Source organism: Pelodiscus sinensis, chromosome 1 (genome assembly GCF_049634645.1).
Source record: "Pelodiscus sinensis isolate JC-2024 chromosome 1, ASM4963464v1, whole genome shotgun sequence".
NCBI classification, from domain to species: Eukaryota; Metazoa; Chordata; order Testudines; family Trionychidae; genus Pelodiscus; species Pelodiscus sinensis.
In genome coordinates, this window is record NC_134711.1 from 182,912,682 (window position 1) to 182,932,360 (window position 19,679).

General features: G+C 39.0%; 1 protein-coding gene across 1 annotated transcript in view; it reads right to left on the bottom strand.

Moving 5' to 3' along the window:
* The window catches only part of PAXBP1 (PAX3 and PAX7 binding protein 1), a 43,724-nt gene that overhangs the window by 4,217 nt on the left and 19,828 nt on the right, over positions 1-19,679 (bottom strand). Inside the window, exons 8-15 of the mRNA XM_075910888.1 lie at positions 12,966-13,089; positions 9,327-9,426; positions 8,700-8,815; positions 7,437-7,636; positions 4,706-4,850; positions 4,433-4,554; positions 3,558-3,634; positions 3,201-3,267 (exon numbers count right to left, since the gene is read on the bottom strand). Of these exons, the coding sequence (XP_075767003.1) occupies positions 3,201-3,267; positions 3,558-3,634; positions 4,433-4,554; positions 4,706-4,850; positions 7,437-7,636; positions 8,700-8,815; positions 9,327-9,426; positions 12,966-13,089 (951 nt within the window). The remainder of the gene's footprint in view (positions 1-3,200; positions 3,268-3,557; positions 3,635-4,432; positions 4,555-4,705; positions 4,851-7,436; positions 7,637-8,699; positions 8,816-9,326; positions 9,427-12,965; positions 13,090-19,679) is intronic.

A 19,679-nucleotide genomic window follows, 5' to 3' on the forward strand; every position in this document is an offset into this window, starting at 1 on the left:
AATTTTTATGAAGACCATTACAGAAGATTCTATTCAATACAAAGGAACTACAAAAACAAATAAAAGTTTTTATAGCCAAAAAATTGTTCTTCCATATCTATTAAGTGTAGCCTAGCTCAGTTGTGCCTGAACTTTTCAGCCTGAGGGATGAACAAAATTAAAAAACAAAAACACAAATACTGCAGTACTCTAGGACAGACTCTGACCTACTCTTGCTCTTTGTATAACCTGCAAACCGTCCTGGCACAGGAAAAATCCTGTTATTGTATTGACAGCATGGGTAGTACCTATATTTGACTCTCAACATGAAGGCATGTGGTCAGGGGAGAGTGGCTAAGTGTTTATCGCCACTGGAATATGGGATATAAGGAACCACTGCCAACTAGTGAAAATTAAAGCATCTTGAATACCAGTGCTGAGGCAGAGAATAAGGGAGCTGTTGGTTCTCAGGTTCTCCTGGGTGGGGTTTAAGGAACAGTCATTTGACTGATCCTATTCTCTGGAGCACCCATAGCCGGGCAATAAAGCAAGCAATGGAGCAGTCAGGGCTACTGTTCTCTCTACCCTGCACTACAAGAGTAGCAGTTCAGAGCATTCCTAGTTCACACAAAAGCTCCAGCTTGGGCTTCAAAGAAAGTAGTGGAAGGCAATTTGGGAGGAAGCAACAGCAGGGATAATTCAGAACATTTCATTAAAAAAAAGTCACAGGAAGCAACATTTTAAATGAAATAAATACCATTTTTCTTAACAGCATAGCTGTTGAATTGTGCTTCTGTATGACATTTTATTTACATTTAAAAAATTATTTTGCATGTTTGCAAATTTTAACATAACCAAAAACTTCAGTCAACATAGCCTGTTGCTGTGGGGAGATAAATGGATGTAGAAGCATGTTTAGGAGTATTGGATGGTTTAAGCATTAGGTGTTTTGGAGCTATCTGTGTGGAAAGCTTTGCTGGGATATCTCGGGGAAAGCTCGTTAGGGTAGCTGTTAAGCTTGTGGTCAATACTAGGTCCCTCACCTTCTCTGCTGCCTCAACATACTGTCACTATGCTCCTCCCCTACTCTGATTAGGGATGTGAACAAGTAGTCAACTATCAAATAAGCAGGAACTTAATCACATCCCCACCCATTGCCTCCCTGCAATCTTAAAGGGACAGAAAGGAGCCAACATGCAAAGATGCTGGCTCAATCTCTGGTCCTCCACCAGGCCTAAGGACAACCCTCTCCCACGCTGCCACTTCTGGAAGGGACAGCTGGTCCCGTGGGTGTCTCAGCCCAAGCCCCCTCCCCCCCGCATTGCCATTCTGCATTTTTAAAGGGACAGAGCAGTGGCAGCTCATCCCATGGATCTCTCTCAGCACAAGCCCTCCCCCCTTATTCTCCTGTTGCTGCTCTGCACTCTTAAATTGAAACAGACCTGTGGGATGGTTGCCACGTCTCTGTCCCTTTAAGAATTCTGAGGGGAGTTGAAGTGGGGGACCAGAGACTGAGCCAGTGCCTTTGTGCACTGGGTCCTTTCTGTCCCATTAAGAATGCAGAGCAGCAATGGGAGAATTGGGGGGGCTTGTGCTGAGACCTGGAAGTGAGCCTTTCCCTAACTAGTCAAGTAGTCGATGAAAATTCCATCCACTACTTGACTAGCAAATTAATTGCTACTTAATATCCCTAACTCTGATCCAGCAGGGGCAGCAGTGAAGCCTGGCTGCCTGTGCAGTAGGTGCCATAGCAACTCCTGGAAACCTGTGGCAGTATGACAAGCCATTTGTACAGAAAGATTTCTCACAGGTTGCAGCAATAAGTGACAGGGTTGACAAACGGAAGTGTCATGCAAAACAGTCCTGCCTGACAATCTTAACAACAGAGCTTTTAAGCTCCTAGTCCACAGGCTGGACACTACTGGTCCCATGGTAGAGCACAGAAATGGAAAGGCCAGGAACTCAATATTCATCCAGACTCTCAGACTTTTATAGCTTTGTCAGGTCACAATCACTCTGCACCACTTTCTCTATCTGTAAAAAGACATTTTCCTACCACATCTAATAAAGTGAGAGAGTTATTGAGGAAAATTTCTCTCAAGATGTGGCTGAATTTACTTTAAAAAACCACCAAGATAGACTATCATGAAGACGTGACCAATTTTGATTTTTAAAAATCACTTTAATTTTAATGTTTGAGGACTGAGAGTCATGCCCAGTTTCCTCCCCTAAACACACAAAGGAAAGAAGAGTTCAAGGAAGGTATGTAGTACGTTGAAATAATTGTTACCAAAATGTTATGCATATGAACAGATTTTCAAACATATCCAGAAACTGGATAAACAATTCTGTTTCTCCCCAATTCAGTACCTACTACCCACACAACTGGAAAAGCCAAACCTTCTACTATTTGCAGAAATCTGTAAAGCTTGTCTTAAACTCCAATCTATACAGTCACTGCTTTGGTTCATATACTGAGCTCAAATATTTTTATTTCAAATGAAAGGGCAATCGAACATTGCCTCTAGTTTCAACAGTCTAAAAAGAGTGCCACTTTATGACTAGGTGTTTCTTGTAGCTCCTCTTTCCCGTAGCCTCAAGTAAACCAAAATTATAACTGTTCCAGAATTCTAGAATAAGCAGTGACTGAAAACTGAAAAGGGTAAATAAAAGGGTCACTTGTGCACAATGTGTTTGATGTTTCCTACTTTTTTTAAAGTTAAAAATAAACAAAATAGTTTGTCCTTAGTTCCAAACCAGGCCTTTCATTTCCGCTAGACCATATTTTTTTGACGGTGCACTTTTAGACTTTGTAAGATTTTCTTCTTCCCAGTTGGACTATCAAGACTGATTTGCTTTGTATGTGAAATAAATATTATTCATAAATTTAAAATAGCTGTCATTTACAAAGTGGTTGGTTCAAGCCGTCTCTACTCTGTGTAAGAAACAGTATTAAAATGGAGTAAGATTTTGTCAAAAGGTAATTTCCTTTAAACTTTACAGTACTTAAATTTTAAATTATGCTTCTTAAAACTGCAAACATCCATTAAATCTGTACTTGTATTTCCCACTCAAAATACTGAATACAGTTGTTTCATTAGTTGACAGATTTAATTTTTTCTAAATTTTCCCACAATCTCCCACATTCTCTCTAAAATATTTAACTATATTTTATTGTAGCAGTATCTGGCTTGAGGCCTCAGATATCTTTATTGGCTTACCTTAACAGAGGACCAAAACTGGCGCTGAAAAAACAAATAAGGACCAGAGTTCTTGTTTTCTAAGATGCTGGAAAACAAAAGATTTCTCTAAACTCATTTAATAAGTAACCCTAAAAATTTCAATCTTATTTTCATAAATGGAAGATAGACTACAGTAAAAATTGCAACGTTTTAAATATTTTGTCACCATTTTTACTTCATTACATTTACAGTATTGATTATTAAACTTTATTGCCATAACTCAAACCTATGAAACACCACCAATCAGTGAAAAAGCCTCAGCTACCATATGTAAAACAAGAGGAAACTAGAATTCAAGATATTTATTGTTGCTTTGCAAATTTAACAGCAACTTACTTTCTGGGATACAAGGGCATGAATACATCATCATCTAGTGTTCGTCTCATTCTTAGTAACAGTGCCTTCAAAAGTGTCTGAAAGAGTTAAGAGAAATATGCTAAAAATGTTTGCAGTTCTGCTTTGGTTGCTAGCTAAATTAAAGAACATTTTAGAAGTGTAAGCCCCTTTATATCACAGTATATATGTCGTATATACAGTATATAAATAAATGCTTTTGTTCAAGTATTCAAGTAATCCCACTGAAGTAAAATATTGGGAATATCCACAATTAAGTCAATCAAAATACTGAACTCCAGTTTAAAGGGAATTTAAATCCATGTGGCTATCCCTGTTCTTAACTTGAAACTTTAAACAAATTCTTAACCTTTTACAGGATCAGGGCCTTCCAGTCAACTCTCCTATTATTAAGTTTGAATTCCTACCCCATTAACTACTACATTGCAAGAAACTTACACCACCACAAAATACCTAAGTTGTCAGAGACAAGTTTTTTTGTTGCATAAGACAAGGAAATTAATTGTGGCAATCTAGAGACCGTTTAAGCAATAAAATATGCGCTTTGATAACAAACAATGTTTCCAGCTGAACCTTAAAGTGAAATTATAGTCCTATAACCAAGTTTGATATGTTTTGCATTCTTATGTGCAAATCTTATTGTATATTTTACACAGACTCAAATGGCTTAGCTCGCTATCTGGTTTACCTCCCCGAGCTGCTCCAGTGGAGCTTATGTGGTACAGAATTGGTTAGCGGCACACCCATTAGTTGTAAGATACTTTGCCCTGATCCAACGTGTGTATTGTTTCTCACCAAGCTGAATAAATTCTATAGAACAGATTCCCTAAAAAGTACAATTTAGGAAAAAAAGTTACCTGTGTGTTTTTGTTTTCTGCATTTACCACTGAAGGATATCCATTTACTAGTTTCTGTGTAATTGCTACCATCCGAGATGTCTGTGTTGTAGAAAAAGGGTCCCATATACTTTCAGCAAGTACTATTAAAAATAAATAATAATTAACTACATAGTTCTACTTTTTGAGCACCCGCAAAGAGGTTTTAAAGTTAAATTACAAGAGTTGTTTTCTCCTGTATTTACTATGGTTTAATATTTGTAAAAGTTACAATACAGCATATTTAAGTTATACCTGTTAATTTAGGGAGAACAACTCTTTCCACAATAGTAGGTAATAGGGAAATATCAGCGTCATCCTTCTCTTGTTCCTGTTCTTCGCAGCCATAAAATAGCAATGATTCAAACCACAACATACTCTCAAAATCTTGACATTTGCCCTATTAAAATGAATAGGGCAGATATTAGTCCAATACACAATTACATATCGAGGTTAATAGTAGTTTTAAAGTGAGCCTGAACTACTTATTTAGCTATTCTAAATGATCAACATAATATACCTGAAAAGACCTACTTTTTTCTTTTATTAAAAAAAGAAAAATAGCTTTGGAATTATGTGCCAAATATCAAATACTCTAAAAGCGTTGGGCACATCAGCCATTAGACAAAGGGCCAGTTTAAGAGGTGTTTAGGCATCTAATGAGATTTTCAAAGGTGCCTAAGTGACATGGAATTCAATGCAGATTTTCTTCTATATTTCAAAATACTTTAGTTAAGCACAAAACATGTCCTATTAATTTTTGCAACTGATTGGACAGGACTGTGGATAAGCCACTCTGCCTTAATTTCCCCATGAACAAAGCTCCAGAAAGATGTATAGGCAAGATCTTGATTTGTAAAGTACTTAAAGATCCCGTGACATCAGAAGCTTAAACAGTGAAAACTATTTTGTTTTCTTATGCTCATGATATACTAATCACTGGCTACCCCTCTGTACAAAACCCTAGAATGGAATATGCTAATGATACCACACTAACTACAGAATGCTCATAAAAAAAGATCCACTTTATATAAATGTTGTTCTCTTCTACACCCATTTTGTAGAACATAGAACAAATGTGGTTAAACCTTCAAAAACAAAACTAAAGATTTTAAATTGTGGCTATCTGGCTAATCATGTAGTCAATACAAATTGTATCGACTACACGATTAGTTGATAAGAGCTGCTCTGCAGAGCCGCAGCGGGGTTAGGTTCAGGAGCTGGCTTGAGCCAGGACTGAGCAGTCCCAGCTCATGCCAGCTCTGGAAGCCACCAGTGCTTCAACTCTGCATTTTAAATGTAGTAAGAACTTCAGAGTTCTAACTACAGTAAAACCGGTGTTATCCAGCATACTCGGGAATTAGGGCATTCCAATTATCTAAAAATTCCGGTTATCTGAGGGTCCCATCAACCTAGGAAAAACCAATGGACAATAATAATAAAACTCAGGTTTTTAATATTGGTAGTTTTGTAGTATGAGGCAGTTGGTCTCACATCTATTTTGAGTTAAAGATGATTAGTACTCCTTAAATAAAAAATTGTTAAGCCAATCATGGTAAGCCAAACCAGGTCTGTGCACCTGAAGATGTGACAGTATTGTGGCTGGGGGGCAATGCCAGTTAAAGTTTTCTGGTTAACAGAGTGCTGGATAACACGTTTCACTGTACATTTAAAATGCAGAGGCAAAGCGTCCTGGACCAGTGCAATCTCGGAATCCAGTAGCCCTGTCCGGGGGACCCAGCTCCCTTCTGGGACCCCCATGGACAAGGGGTGTTGCTGGAGCGGCCTCCCCTATATATATCCCCCTGCTGCCTCTGTTAGAGGAAGCGGGAGTGTGGAGAGGGGCTAGCGGCACCACAGAGATGTTGCTGGGGGAAAACGGCTTTTAACCAAGCACCTCCCAACACCACCTTCTGTCTTCCCCCTCCCCCTTGCTGCCTCTCAGAGACAGCCGGGAGGGGGGGGAGGCGGGGGAGAAGAGGGGAAAGGAGAAGGAGGAATAGTTGATACAGCCAGTCCCTGAGTTGCGAATGGTCAACTTACGACTGTTTGCATTTACGACCAAAGCTGTTGTAAATGGCGGACCCTGAGTTACAAACGTGATCTGCGCTTATGAACAGCGCGGTCATGTGTAACTCTATGGGGTCTGACTTACGAACAAACTGAGTTACGACCAATTGCTTGGTCCATAACTGGTTCATAAGTCAGGGAGAGGCTGTACTCCACTCGACTACCTGATAAGCTAACATCCCTAACCAAAATGTTTCACATATCCACACACAATTCCTCTCCATATAGACAGATATTGGATATATCAGCTAACATTATCTATAACCTCTTATCCTCTTCCTGGTATCAATGTGTTTCTATATTCAACACAAGTGAAATGAATAGCCACACCACTATACATCATAAGTGGAAAGCCATCTGGGCTTTCTAACATACTTCTATGCTTACCTGGGAAATAAAATAGCTCATTTTATTCTGAATGTACACAACAGTAAACAAATGTAACCTGTTTTAAGACCGGTTTTCCATTAAAAGCTTTTGTTCTAAAATAAATACTTTATGAAAGCTATTTGGTTACTCGATACTGCTGTCATTTCTCCCAAAGGAAAGAGAACTAACTATTGGAGCTGAACTTAAGTTAGATCTGGGTGGTAACCACAGGGGACAGCATCCTGTAGCCCAGTCTGAGCATGAAAGAGTAAGATGATTTCATAAAATATGTTATATTATCATACCTCCTGTGAGCCCTATCTATTGAATAGGTCCACTTTGTGCTAGATGTGGTAGAAACACTTGCATTGGGAACAAAAGCATGGTCCCTGCCCTAAAGAGCTTACATCCTTAGGAATCTTGAGACCCAAGACCAGAGCGTAGAACACTCAAAAAGACCAGACGGGTAATTTACCTTCATTTTTTGGGGGAAAAAGTGACACTCTACTGCACAATGGCTCATTTAATTTGAGTAACTGTATCTTACCTCCAAAGGTGTCCAGGTAAGGAGCTGAAGTCTTATTAAAGGATTAAACAGCTTTGGTAAACAGAGGCCAATGTAAGCATCCTTATAAGAGGAGAAATATTTGGAACGCCAGGCTTCAAACTGTGATTTAATGCAGTCAATTGAGTAGAAACTTTCTAGTACATCTTCAAAAACTTTGCTGGACTCCTTCAAAATACGATCTAGGTGAAAAAAGTTTAGAGAACTAGGTAACAAGAGCTCCCATTAGGTGGTTTAACCAATCTAATTACAGGACTTTCAGTTTGAAACAGGTTTTTTTGGGGGGGAAAAAAGCAGATTTCAAGTTTCTGCTTCTCTTGTCCCTCCCATGCACTGCAACACAGTGTGTGGGTGCTGTAAGTACCTATTTGGTATATGGCTGTATCATGCAAATATGTTTACACTAAGATCCAGTAAGCTTTTGTAGCACTACTAGTTTTCTTTCAGTAGTATCCAGAATTGGGACTGCATAATGATAGCAATATGGGTTAAAAGAAGAGCTATGCGCCATGTTCCAAGTGTGATGGAGCATCCTAAACACTAGCTAGTCAAATATATGGTGCTGCACTTTGTATCTTTTACACTGGACTCCCACAACAGTTACCTATACATATTAAAGTGTCCCAGATATCTTTAGAAGACATTATATGGGCCTTATTTGTGTATCTTACAGTCCAACACAAATATATTGTGCGCACAATATGATTATATACTATACATCTAATAGATATTGAGGCAGGCATATTGTCTGTTTCTAAATCTCATATATGCACAAAATGAACAGTGGATGGATTGCCCAAATCCATACAAACTTTAAAATTTACTTTTTGCCAATGCATAATACAACAGACACTACACAGACTCACAAAGAAAACAGAGCACTGATTTTGTGCAAAACTGTATGGTGACTTGACGCTGTAGATATGTTGTCACACTTTACTATGCAAGTCTGTTCAGCTAGAAGGGGAGGAAGGGTAATTCCTCTATTTTAGCTAAAGTATCTCCATAGAAGTAAATTGAGTTGTACATGATTTTAGAACAGGTCTGTTAATCTTGGTTTTAAGAGCTGATATGGTGCCCAGGAAACTCCAAATTTTTATTAAATGCTTTTTAAAAAAATACAAATTCAAGTCAATGTTACAATTCTATTTTGTCATTCTGAGTGTAGAAAAAATTCATATAGTAGAACGAGCATTTTTTCTAGGATGTCTATGTTCAATTACATAAGCAAGTGACTTTTCTAACCTCGTTCCATGTTGAAGTTAGTGATATCTGTTGAAGTTTCTTCATCATCACTAGAAAGGCCTTCAAAGTGATCTGCCATCTTCCCAGTTTGTTCTCTTGCTTGCCTACGGCGGGTTCTATAAGGCAGCAATACAATTACAGTTATAAGCCATAAGATCGTTGTTCAAATGAACAACCATTTTAGCCATGCTAGTCCTACTCCTGACCCTAGCAGAGCCAAAGTAAAGATAGTCTCTCCATCGCTCACCATGGTAGCTAGGGGAAAACCAGTAAGGACGGCAGCAAGACTGGAGCGCCTCAGGCATTTTCAGTTAACTTATCAAGCACCATCTAACTGACTGTTTCCACATTTCTTTGAGGATATCCTTGGCTAGTACATGGGCGGAGGCATCAGGTGCCCAGACAGAGGGATTAGGAGGAAAGGGGAAGTTTTGGTGGGAGCAAACTATAACAAAATATGCACTTTTGTCATTTAACAAACTCTCTCTTCACTACTACACAAAGCAAATAGTCTCTTAAGCTGTACAAGTGGGGACAGTGTTTTCCTATATCTCATATCACAGAGATTTCCATGATACTGTATGGAGCCTAGCCCAATACATCAGTCGAGCAATCTCAGTATTGTACCTTCTAGCCTCCCTTTCTGCAGTCCGCCGTTTTACATGCTCTTGATAGAGTGCTCTGTCTCGTCCAAAAGAATCAAGATTTGGTGCCATCAGTGCTTTACCTGCAAGATTATATTGACTGCAATTAAAAGGTTTTCATCTACAACAGGAATATTGTGTTGTCCAGTTGTATTTTGAAACAGCTGAAAACAGACAAACTCAGATGTTTGAATGTGTAGCTACTAAAGGCAGAGAGAAGTAGTGATGGAAGTTGGAATCTCAAATTGAAGATACTCCACATTTATTCCAATACAAAACGGGCTTCACCACACTTCAATCTTCCCACACTCAATGGCCTAAAGCAGCAAATATTTAAACTTCTTGGTACAACAAAAATGGAAAAACTTTACTGCTGCTATAAATATAGCACTTGGCATGCAACATTAAAAAAACCCATGAGAAGAGAAGAGGAAGAGGGTAGAGAAAAGCAACCCTGTAGCAAAGATTCTGTAGTCCAGAATCTTATTCATCTAGTCTTACTCCTTGAAATAAAATTGGGTTCAGTAAATTATTTGGCGTTTCAGATACATATAAAAACCTACTAGGAAATAAAGCCTACTTTTTTTTAAAAAATAGCAAATTTAATGACAGATCAGGCTGATTAAAAACAGAATTAAATGTAGCTAATCAGTGAAGCCAATGATAAGCCACCAACTGAAATTAACACAAAAAAGTCTCCAGCTTGTCTAACTTTTGAGATAAATTCTCACAAGTATTACCTGAAACCAGATCTATCCACTACAAGATGAACATCATGAGATTTCAACAATAGTCTCAAACTACATAAAAAAACCTGGTTACCAAATTCATAATTTAAGAAAGTTAATGATTTGTCTTGGTGCTCCTATTAAGAATGGGTAAATCCTTTCAGAAAACAAGAGCTTTAGAGCATGGGTGAAGTTGTCATATGCTTGATTTGTTACATCTGTCACAACTGTTACAGATTATAACAAAAGAGTGAAGTTACCATTTGGAGAACCTGGTTAGTCCATCCCAAATATAACAACATTTTAGTTTAAGTAGTAAAAGAGAGCTGCTTATTGAGTTGATGTGTTTGTGGACCTCTGATTGAAAAACTGACACCTGTTACCAATCTTAGTGCAGAGAAGAAAAGGACCAAAAAAATTTAAGGAGCCTGGGCTTATCAGTTAATCTGGTTGCCTATATTCACTCCCTTCCCCCCCTTGCTTATACTGCATCAGAGGCGGGGGAAGAGGGGAGGAAGCAGGAGCCAATGCCCTCAAAGAGCTAATTTAAAAGCTGGCTCCCCCACGAGCACTGGATTTGCCTTGTGCCTCCCCTCCCTCCCCCCCTCCCCCCGCACTACTGCCTCTGATAGAGGCAGCAGCACAGAAGGTGAGGGGGGCAGGCAGAAGCTGGCTTTCAAGAAGGCTCCCCGCACCCCCCCATGTGTGCTGGCTCCACAGTGCCAAATTCCCTCCACCTGCACTGCTGTCTTAATGAGAGCCAACAGCATGGGAGGTGGGGGGAAGCTGCCATGAAGCAGCCTCCGTCTGCGGCAGCCCAGGCTCACTGCTGACAGGCTGCTCCATGGCAGCAGTCCGTCTGCAGGGGATCTGAGCTCCCCGTGAACAGAGACTGCTCTGTCATCCCACAGAGCAACCTCTTTTCATGACAAGCCAGTCCTTGTCTGCAGGGAGCTCAGACCACCCGTGAACTGGAGCTGCGGCCACCCCATGCCACTGCCTCTGTATCACAGAGTAGCATGTGGGAGCCAGTCTGCGCAGGAAGCCAGTTTTTAAATTGGCTCCCTTTGCGGACCAGCTCCTGCCTGCCACCCCGCAATGCTGCCTCTGATACAGAGGAAACAGCTTGGGGTGGCAGGGGCCTCCCCAGGAAGAGGACCAGGACTGCACTGGCTGCTGGCCCTACCTCTGGGGACTATGGAATAGTCATGTAATCGCTAAAATTTCCTGTGGTTACATGACTAATTACATGCTATCTAACATCCCTAGCTTCAGATAAGGCTTCCCCTTTAAGCCCCATCAATTTGATGGCATCCAGACTCTTCCCATACCCCAAAAAAATCACATTCTAATCCAGTGGTGGGCCACCAGCTGCCCACAAGCCACATGTGGCCCATCAGGATTCCATGTGTGGCCCGTGCACCCCTTCTCTGCCCCATTTTCCCAACACATCTCTTCTGTACTGGAGATTTCAAACTTACCTATTCCTCCCTCTCAGCACTTCCAAAGTGCCATGAACTGGCTGATTTGCATCCCATCCTGCTCTTTCCCCTTCCTTCAGAACTTGAACTTGCAAATCAATCAATTAGTGCTCAGAAGCGCTGGGGAGAGGAAGGAGCAGGGATGGGTCACAATTGGGAGAGAAGCAGGGAAGAAGCCAGGCAGGGATTTGATATTGTAAAATAACTGCAAATGTTTCTTTTTTATTATTTGAAGTTGATGACAGTTCCATTAATATCTGTATTAAAGCATTTCTATTTTTGAAATCATCATGCCATGTATTATTGTACTTAATCTTATTTTGGGGTCATGGTTAGCAGATAGTGGGATGCAAGACTGAAATCAGTTGAGATGGAGGGCCACTCATTAGCTTTGGTTGCCCTTTGCTATACTAATCCAACATGCCCCTTTCTAGGCTCCCTAATGATTTGCTCAGAGCATACTTGGCATATCACAAGCCTTGAAGCAACAAAGAGGGCCATCACAAGGCCTACACTCATCTAAAGTGAAAGCTTATACATGCCCTTTGTGATATGGATAATTTTACCTTTCTAGTGTATAAGGTTGTGTGCACATGCTGAGGGCAATGAATTTTCAATGGAAAAATCTCCGTAAAAGCAAGAAAACAGATCTACCAGTTTCAGGAAAAACATTTGAGTAAAATTTTACTCCGTCTCATTAGTACACAGAATACAATCTTTCCAAAGAAATGGTAGATAAAATGAGTATCTGTGCTTTTAGCAGAACTTATTTTATATAAATAACAGTGATCAGAAAGGAGATACTGATCATTTTTTAAAACTTCATTTCCACTTCTGGAGCACTGGTCTCAAAAGGAGGCTTTCTACTCTGTGTGAGGTATTTGTGATATCATGAAGTTAGTAGCCAAATGTTACAATTTAAAGAAAATAACTATCTTCCTTTGCTTTGAAATGCTTTTTCTTTTTCAAGTGTCTGAAATTTACACTGTTGAAACTGAACACTTATTGTTAACAGAATAAACTACAAAATCTTCAATTTATCAACAATTTAAAAATCCTGTTTGGAAATCAATGGTAGATATATCATGAATTTTATATCTAAATTAATTTAAGTAGGTAAAAAGAGAGCCTGATATAAGGAAAAAGTTTCATGACAAACATCACTACTCTTAAATATACTGAATATTTGAAAAGAGAGAAACAAACAGATTGTTAAGACTAGCAGATAGAAGAGATGAAGTCTCAAGAGTTAGAATGACTCAGTATTTTAACAAAAACATCAGAATACTTTAAATCTGAATTTGCTTCTACTTATAAAAGTTAAGTCAACTATGCTCTGCTGTATTTAAATTAAACCATACTAAATAAACAAGGTTGTTTAATGAATAATAAAAACCTTCAAGATGGACTGACTTGAATGGCTTGAAAACTCCGAAGATTCATCTTTAATATCATCTTGTCGTCTTTGGACAAGGCGGGAAGCTCGCTGTTTGTACAGCTGATGTATTGCTGACTCGAGTTCGTTAATCAGGGGCACCTGTAAAAATATAACACACTACGTAATATCAAACTCTTCAGGTGCTCAATTGTCTGGGGTGCCATACTATTCCAAGATGCAACGTAGGCTGTTGTGCTTTTTAGACAGTCGTTTTCTTTTACCAGCTGATAGCTTTGGAGCCAATACAAGCATTCAACAGTTTATAATAATTGCTTTAAGTTATAATACAAAAGTTGTACAAGTAGTTTTCATTGACAAAGCAGCAGTGTGAAAAGCCTGAATAAGTTAACTGCTGATTTAAAGAGATGCAGAACTAAGGTATAAATAAATGCCACAAAAGTATTCTGTGGACTTGTCTTCAGCATATGTACTTTTAAGCAGTGTTTTGTGTTTATGTTTACAATTAACAGAATTAATTTTTACAACAGCAGATATTAGATGCTGAATGAATGTTAACTGAGAAAGTCCGCTAATGAGTAATGACAATAAGCAGTGCTGAAACAAATACACTGAATGTACTCAACCAATGCTAATGATCAATATTAGTGCACTTTATCACTGCTGAATTTTATCATTGAAACATCAGTCACACAGTATAGCATATTGCAACTGATGTTCCAATCCTGAAAAAATGTACTCATCAGCATAATCTTCATTTGACTAGTCATGTGAGGAAAGCTATGCACTTAGGTAAACCTTTGCAGGACTGGAGTCTAAGTCAGTGACAATCTGCTACTCACTTAAAAAAAATGATACTTTAGAATTTAGTTTATGTTACAGTAATTAGAATTTACTGTGTTGGGCTTCAGCCTCATTTTATGTTGGACGACCCTAGTTCCAAAGAATTAAAAAAAACTGTACACATTTTCATTTAATACAACAGACAGAAATTCTCAGCATGTTTGGAAGGACACATCCTGTAATTTATTCATATCTGGTACTAATAAACTTATCTGAAGTATCAGATATGTCTAATCCAAAAACTTTCAGCTCTTTAAATCAAGAATTTTATTGCTACCTAAAATCCAAGTGTTTTTTTGTTTGTTTGTTTTAATGAAGAAAGACTTCAGAAAAATGTTTTCTGAATTAAACTAGAACTGAAGTCAGTGTTTGGAAAACAACTGCAACAAAGCAGAACACTAAAGCTGAAATGACCACTGATGGTACCCAAAGGCACCAAAGGTGTCAAGTTTTCCTGGGCAACAAGGGAAAAGAGAAAAATGTCATCTCTTTACATTAGCTTCCTTGGACTGAGAACATCAGAACCGAAAACTCAAGAACAGCTTGTTGAACTAATTAAAAATGGATACAAAAAAGTTTAAATATTTTCTAAATTAAAAAAAAATTAAATCTCAGATTTACAAGACTCCTTTTAAAAAATGGATGCACTCAAATACTAATGTTAATTGAAGAGTGAAACATATTTTATCTTTATTATGGTTTGTGTTCATAAAGAGAGTATCTCCTTCCTGTGAACAGTTTATTCTACAAATTTTAAGTGAACAGTTAAAAACATGTTTGTAATTTCCCCCAGAAGTTTCTCCAATCAGTTTCTGAATATTTAAAAAAAAAGTGAACTTATGCACAAGTGTTTGAACACATTCAAAATAGATTCCTTCTTCAAATTTAGGAGTTCACAATTTTGTAGCTGGTGAGTGAGCTTGATAGCTCACATTATCTACTACACTGTTATAGGCATTTTAAAATTCATATATATTTAATCCTTTAATCCATTAATATTTGGTTGTTACAATCTTTTCTCAAAAAATACTGGAAACAAGACAATATGCAGAGGGTTTATGAACAATATCTCATTCTATTTGCATCAGGTTTTTATCTACAATTATTTCCAAAGTGTGCTCTGGTGATCTCTCTATACTACGATTATTAGGATTACAAAAACAATTTAATTAGCTCTACAACTGAAGACCAGTCTCACCCTCACACATCAATACAATAAGAGCAAAATATGATGGCCAATATCTTTATCTTTTAAGAGCCAAAAACAGTGTTGCGTAAGTTGAGGTAGCATGGCTGAAAACCATTCCTTACTTTATGACTAACATCTCAGAATCAAAGCACCATGAAGGCAATAACCTTAGAATAAGGGATCACCTAGCTCCTGCAAGAAGTGATTGCACCAAATCAGCACGTGGTACTCATAAATCCAATTTAGTAAATTAAAATCCCACTGACAACACAGTCACCCAGTCAGTCTGGGGCACTCTATTGTGGGAACTGCCATCACTTGGATAAGATTTAAAGTCAGGATTCTGATAAACTGATCGTTCGATATCCTATAGCACTGTGCTGCACATAATGCAACAGGAGTTTAACCTGAACTGATGTTTAGCCAGGACGAAGAACTGTTACATTCTGCCTAAAATACCCACTGCATTTAAAACCAAAATAGCATTAAGATATGATTCTGCACACTGCACACTTTCGGATGTGTGAGCACTAGTCAAAGTAGTTTCGGCAAAAATCAACGGAATTATCCATGGAAGACAACGCACGATTTAGCCCTTAACACTGACTTAACCAAGATCTGAAACTCAAAAAAATCCTGCAAAAAGCATTAACTAGGTCAAATTACAAAGGATTTATATAAATAAATATGTAGGGGCAAAATCAGACAGGCCCAGGCATAGACATGAGATTAAAACTAGCTATAGACATAAATGGCAATAAAAAAAAAATCTACAAATATAAAGACCCAAAGACATGGTAGGCCCATTAGTCACTGGGGGAAACAACAGAGAATGTGGAAATGGCAGAAGTGCTAAATGATTTTTTTTGTTTCAAGTTTTCACTGAAAAGGTCAATAGCAATTGGATGTCTAAGACTTATAGGAATGGAAAGGACCTAGAAAATTAAATCCATCCTCTGCACTCATAGCAGGGCCAAACACCATCTAGGTGCTTGTCTACATAGTGAATGTCAGTGAAAATGAAGTAGGAGCAGAGAGAAACAGGGAAATAATAAGTTAAAAATTAGACAAGCTAGATGTCCTCAAGGTATTAGGGCCTAATGAAATACACACCCTAGAATGATCAAGCAGCTAAGGAAATACCTGAACCATTAGCAATTATCTCTTAAAAGTTACTGAAGACCAGAGAAATGCAGAAAATGCACTAGGCAACGCAGTATGGGAAGGAGGTGGACAGCCCTTGGTGGGGAAAAAACAAGTTAGGAACTATTTAGAAAAGCTAAACATTCACAAATCCATGGGCCCGGATTTAATGCATCCAAGGGTACTGAGGGAGTTGGCAAATGTAATTGCGGAGCCTTTGACTATTATCTTTGAAAACTCATGGGGATCGGGAGAGATACCGGATGACTGGAAAAAGGTAAATGTAGTGCCCATCTTTAAAAAAGGGAAGAAGGACAATCCAGGAAACAACAGTCAGCCTTACCTCAGTCCCCGGAAAATCATGGAGGGGATCCTCAAGCAATCCATTTTGTAGCACTTGGAAGAGGGGAAGTGATCAGGAATAGTCAACAGATTCACAAAGGGCAAGTCGTGCCTGACCAATCTGATTAGCTTCTATAATGAGGTAACTGGCTCTGTGAATATGGGAAAGTCAGCAGATGTGATATACCTTGACTTTCGCAAAGCTTTTGATAGCGTCTCCCACAATATTCTTGCCAGCAAGTTAAGGAAGTATGGACTGGATAAATGGACTGCAAGATGGATAGAAAGCTGGCTAGATTGTCAAGACGTTGATCACTACCAATGGGTAGTGATCAACAGCTCGACATCAGGTTGGCGGTCAGTTTCTAGTGGAGTGCCCCACAGATCGGTTCTTGGACCGGTTTTGTTCAACATCTTTATTAATGAACTGGATGAGGAGATAGATTACACCCTCAGCAAGTCTGCAGATGGCACTGAGCTAGGGGGAGAGGTAGATATGCTGGAGGGCAGGGATAGGGTCCAGAGTGACCTGGACAGATTAGAGGATTGGGCCAAAAGAAATCTGAGGAGGTTCAACAAGGACAAGTGCAGAGTCCTGTATGTGGGACAGAAGAATCTCAAGCATAGTTACAGACTGGGGACTGAATGGCTAAGTAGCAGTTCGGCTGAAAAGGACCTGGGGATTACAGTGGATGAGAAGCTGATATGAGTCAACAGTGTGCCCTTATAGCCAAGAAGGCTAATGGTATATTAGGGTGCATTAGGAGGAGCATTGCCAGCAGATCCAGAGAAGTGATTATTCCCCTTTATTCAGCTCTGATGAGGCCACATCTGGAATACTGTGTCAAGTTCTGGGCCCCCCCCAATATAGAAAGGATGTGGACGCATTGGAGAGGGTCCAGCAGAGGGCAACCAAAATGTTTAGTTACTAGGGAGGTGGTGCAATCTCCATCCCTAGAGGTACTTAAGTCTCAGCTTGACAACACCCTGGCTGGGTTGATTTAGTTGGGATTGGTCCTGCCTTGGGCAGGGGGCTGCACTTGATGACCTCCTGAGGTCTCTTCCAGCTCTACGAGTCCATGATTCTAAAACTGGAACAGGGCATATACAGTACACTAAACTATAAAAGGGAAATAAGGAAAACCTGGGAATTACGGACCAATCAGTTCAATTTCAATACTGGAAAGATAATGGAGCAAATAATGAGAGATAAGATAAGGTGATAAAGTAACAGTCAACATGGATGTGTCAATAAATTCATGTCAATCCAGCTTCATACTTTTTTTTGACAGGTTAACAAAGCCATGTGGATAGAACAGAAACTGTATACATGGTATATCTTGAACTTAGTAAAGCTTTTGGTATGTTCCTCCATGACCTTCTCATAAACAAGGTAGGGAAACACAAGCTACTATAAGGCGGGTATAGTCAAAGGAAAGGCGCCCAGACTGAGACAGATGCCTCCTGAAGGTGAATGTCTGACTGCAAAGATGGTGTCACCAGAAGGGATTTGGCTTCATTAACTGTGGGACGCTGTTCCAGGAAGGACTGCTAAGCAGAGATGGAGTCCACCTATCGAGGAAAAGAGTATTTGGACAGACTGGCTAACCTAGTGGAAGGCTTTAAACTAGGTTCAACAGGAGCAGGTGACTAAAGCCCACAAGTAAGTAGAAAACGTGGAGACCTGGGAGACTGGTCAAAAACTGGGGGGAGCATGGGCTATACTAGCAGGGGAAAGAGGAGACAAGGCAAAACTGGGGGGCAAAAATCAAATCAGCATCTTAGTTGTCTAGATACAAATGCAAAAGGTATAATCAGGAAGAACTTGAAATGCTAGTAAATAACACAACTACGACATAGTATCACAGAGATGTGGTAGAATAGACATGATTAGATAGGGCATAGCTTGCTCAGGAAGTATAGGCAGGGAAAAAGGGGATAGGTGTTCCCTTATATCAGGCATGTCAAAGTCCGGCCCGCGGGCCAATTGCGGCCCGTGTTCCGGTTTAATACGGTCCCACAGGTAATTTGGCAATATCTATCTTTTATGGCCCCCAACGAATCCATATGTATTGAGATGAATACATTGTAAAATCTCAGTTAATGTCAGTTGGTCTAAATCAGTTATAAATATATTTGGACACAACATGTATACTTGGTGTTATGTTCCTGTTCGTATTTTTTGAACTTAAAAGTTGACAGACAACCTTTATTACCAATAATATGTAATGTACTTTACAATGTTCCTGACATATATTTCAGCTTCCTGGATTTTTTTTCATCTGGCCTTCAGATATGAAAGGCAGAGTGATTTAACACCTGTTTAGATTTGTCATCCATGTGACAAAATGAAAAGTATGCCGTTTGCAATAAACTTTGCATAAAATAGTTAATTTGCGTTTAATTTTAATGGTTCAAAGAATGTCAGGCAAAACGGTTGGCCCTCACGCATGTTCACTTCATAAAATCTGGCCCTCTTTTAATATATAAGGCAGGGGTGTCCAAACTTTTTTCAAAGTGTACATACTTGGGCTGAAGTTGAGATGGACATAGGAGACAGATTTGTTGAGAGTCTGTGTAAGGTTAAAAGGGGTAAAAAGTAAGGTTGCTATCCTAGTAACAGTATATTACAGATCACCTAACAAGAAAGATAAGATGGATGAGACTTTTTTTAAGCAGATAAAATCATCCAAACCATAGGACTTAGTGGAGATGGCGAGCATCAACAATCCAGACAACTGTTGGGAAAATAACACAGCAGGGCACAGATTATCCAACAACTTATTGAAATGTATGAGACCTTTTTTTATTTCAGAAAGTGGAGAAAGCTACTGATGGGAGGCAGTTCTAGATTTGATTTTAACAAATAGGGAGGAATTGGTTGAGAATTTGAAAGTGGAAGGCAGCTTGTGTGAAAGTGATCATATGTAATCATGAAATGATAGAGTACATGATTCTAAGGAATGGTAAAAGGGTTAGATCAATAGATATCAAGAAGGCAGACTTTAATGGGGCTGGTAGGTAAGGTCTCATGAGTAGCAAAGCTAAGAAGAAAAACAATTGAAGATAGTTAGCAACAGGACTTTATTAAGAACACAAGACCACACCATTTCACTGTGTAGAAAAGATAGGAATTATGGCAAGAGATCACCCTGGTTTAACCAGGAGATCCTACATGATCTTAAAAAAAAAAGTCCTATAAAAAAGGGGAAAT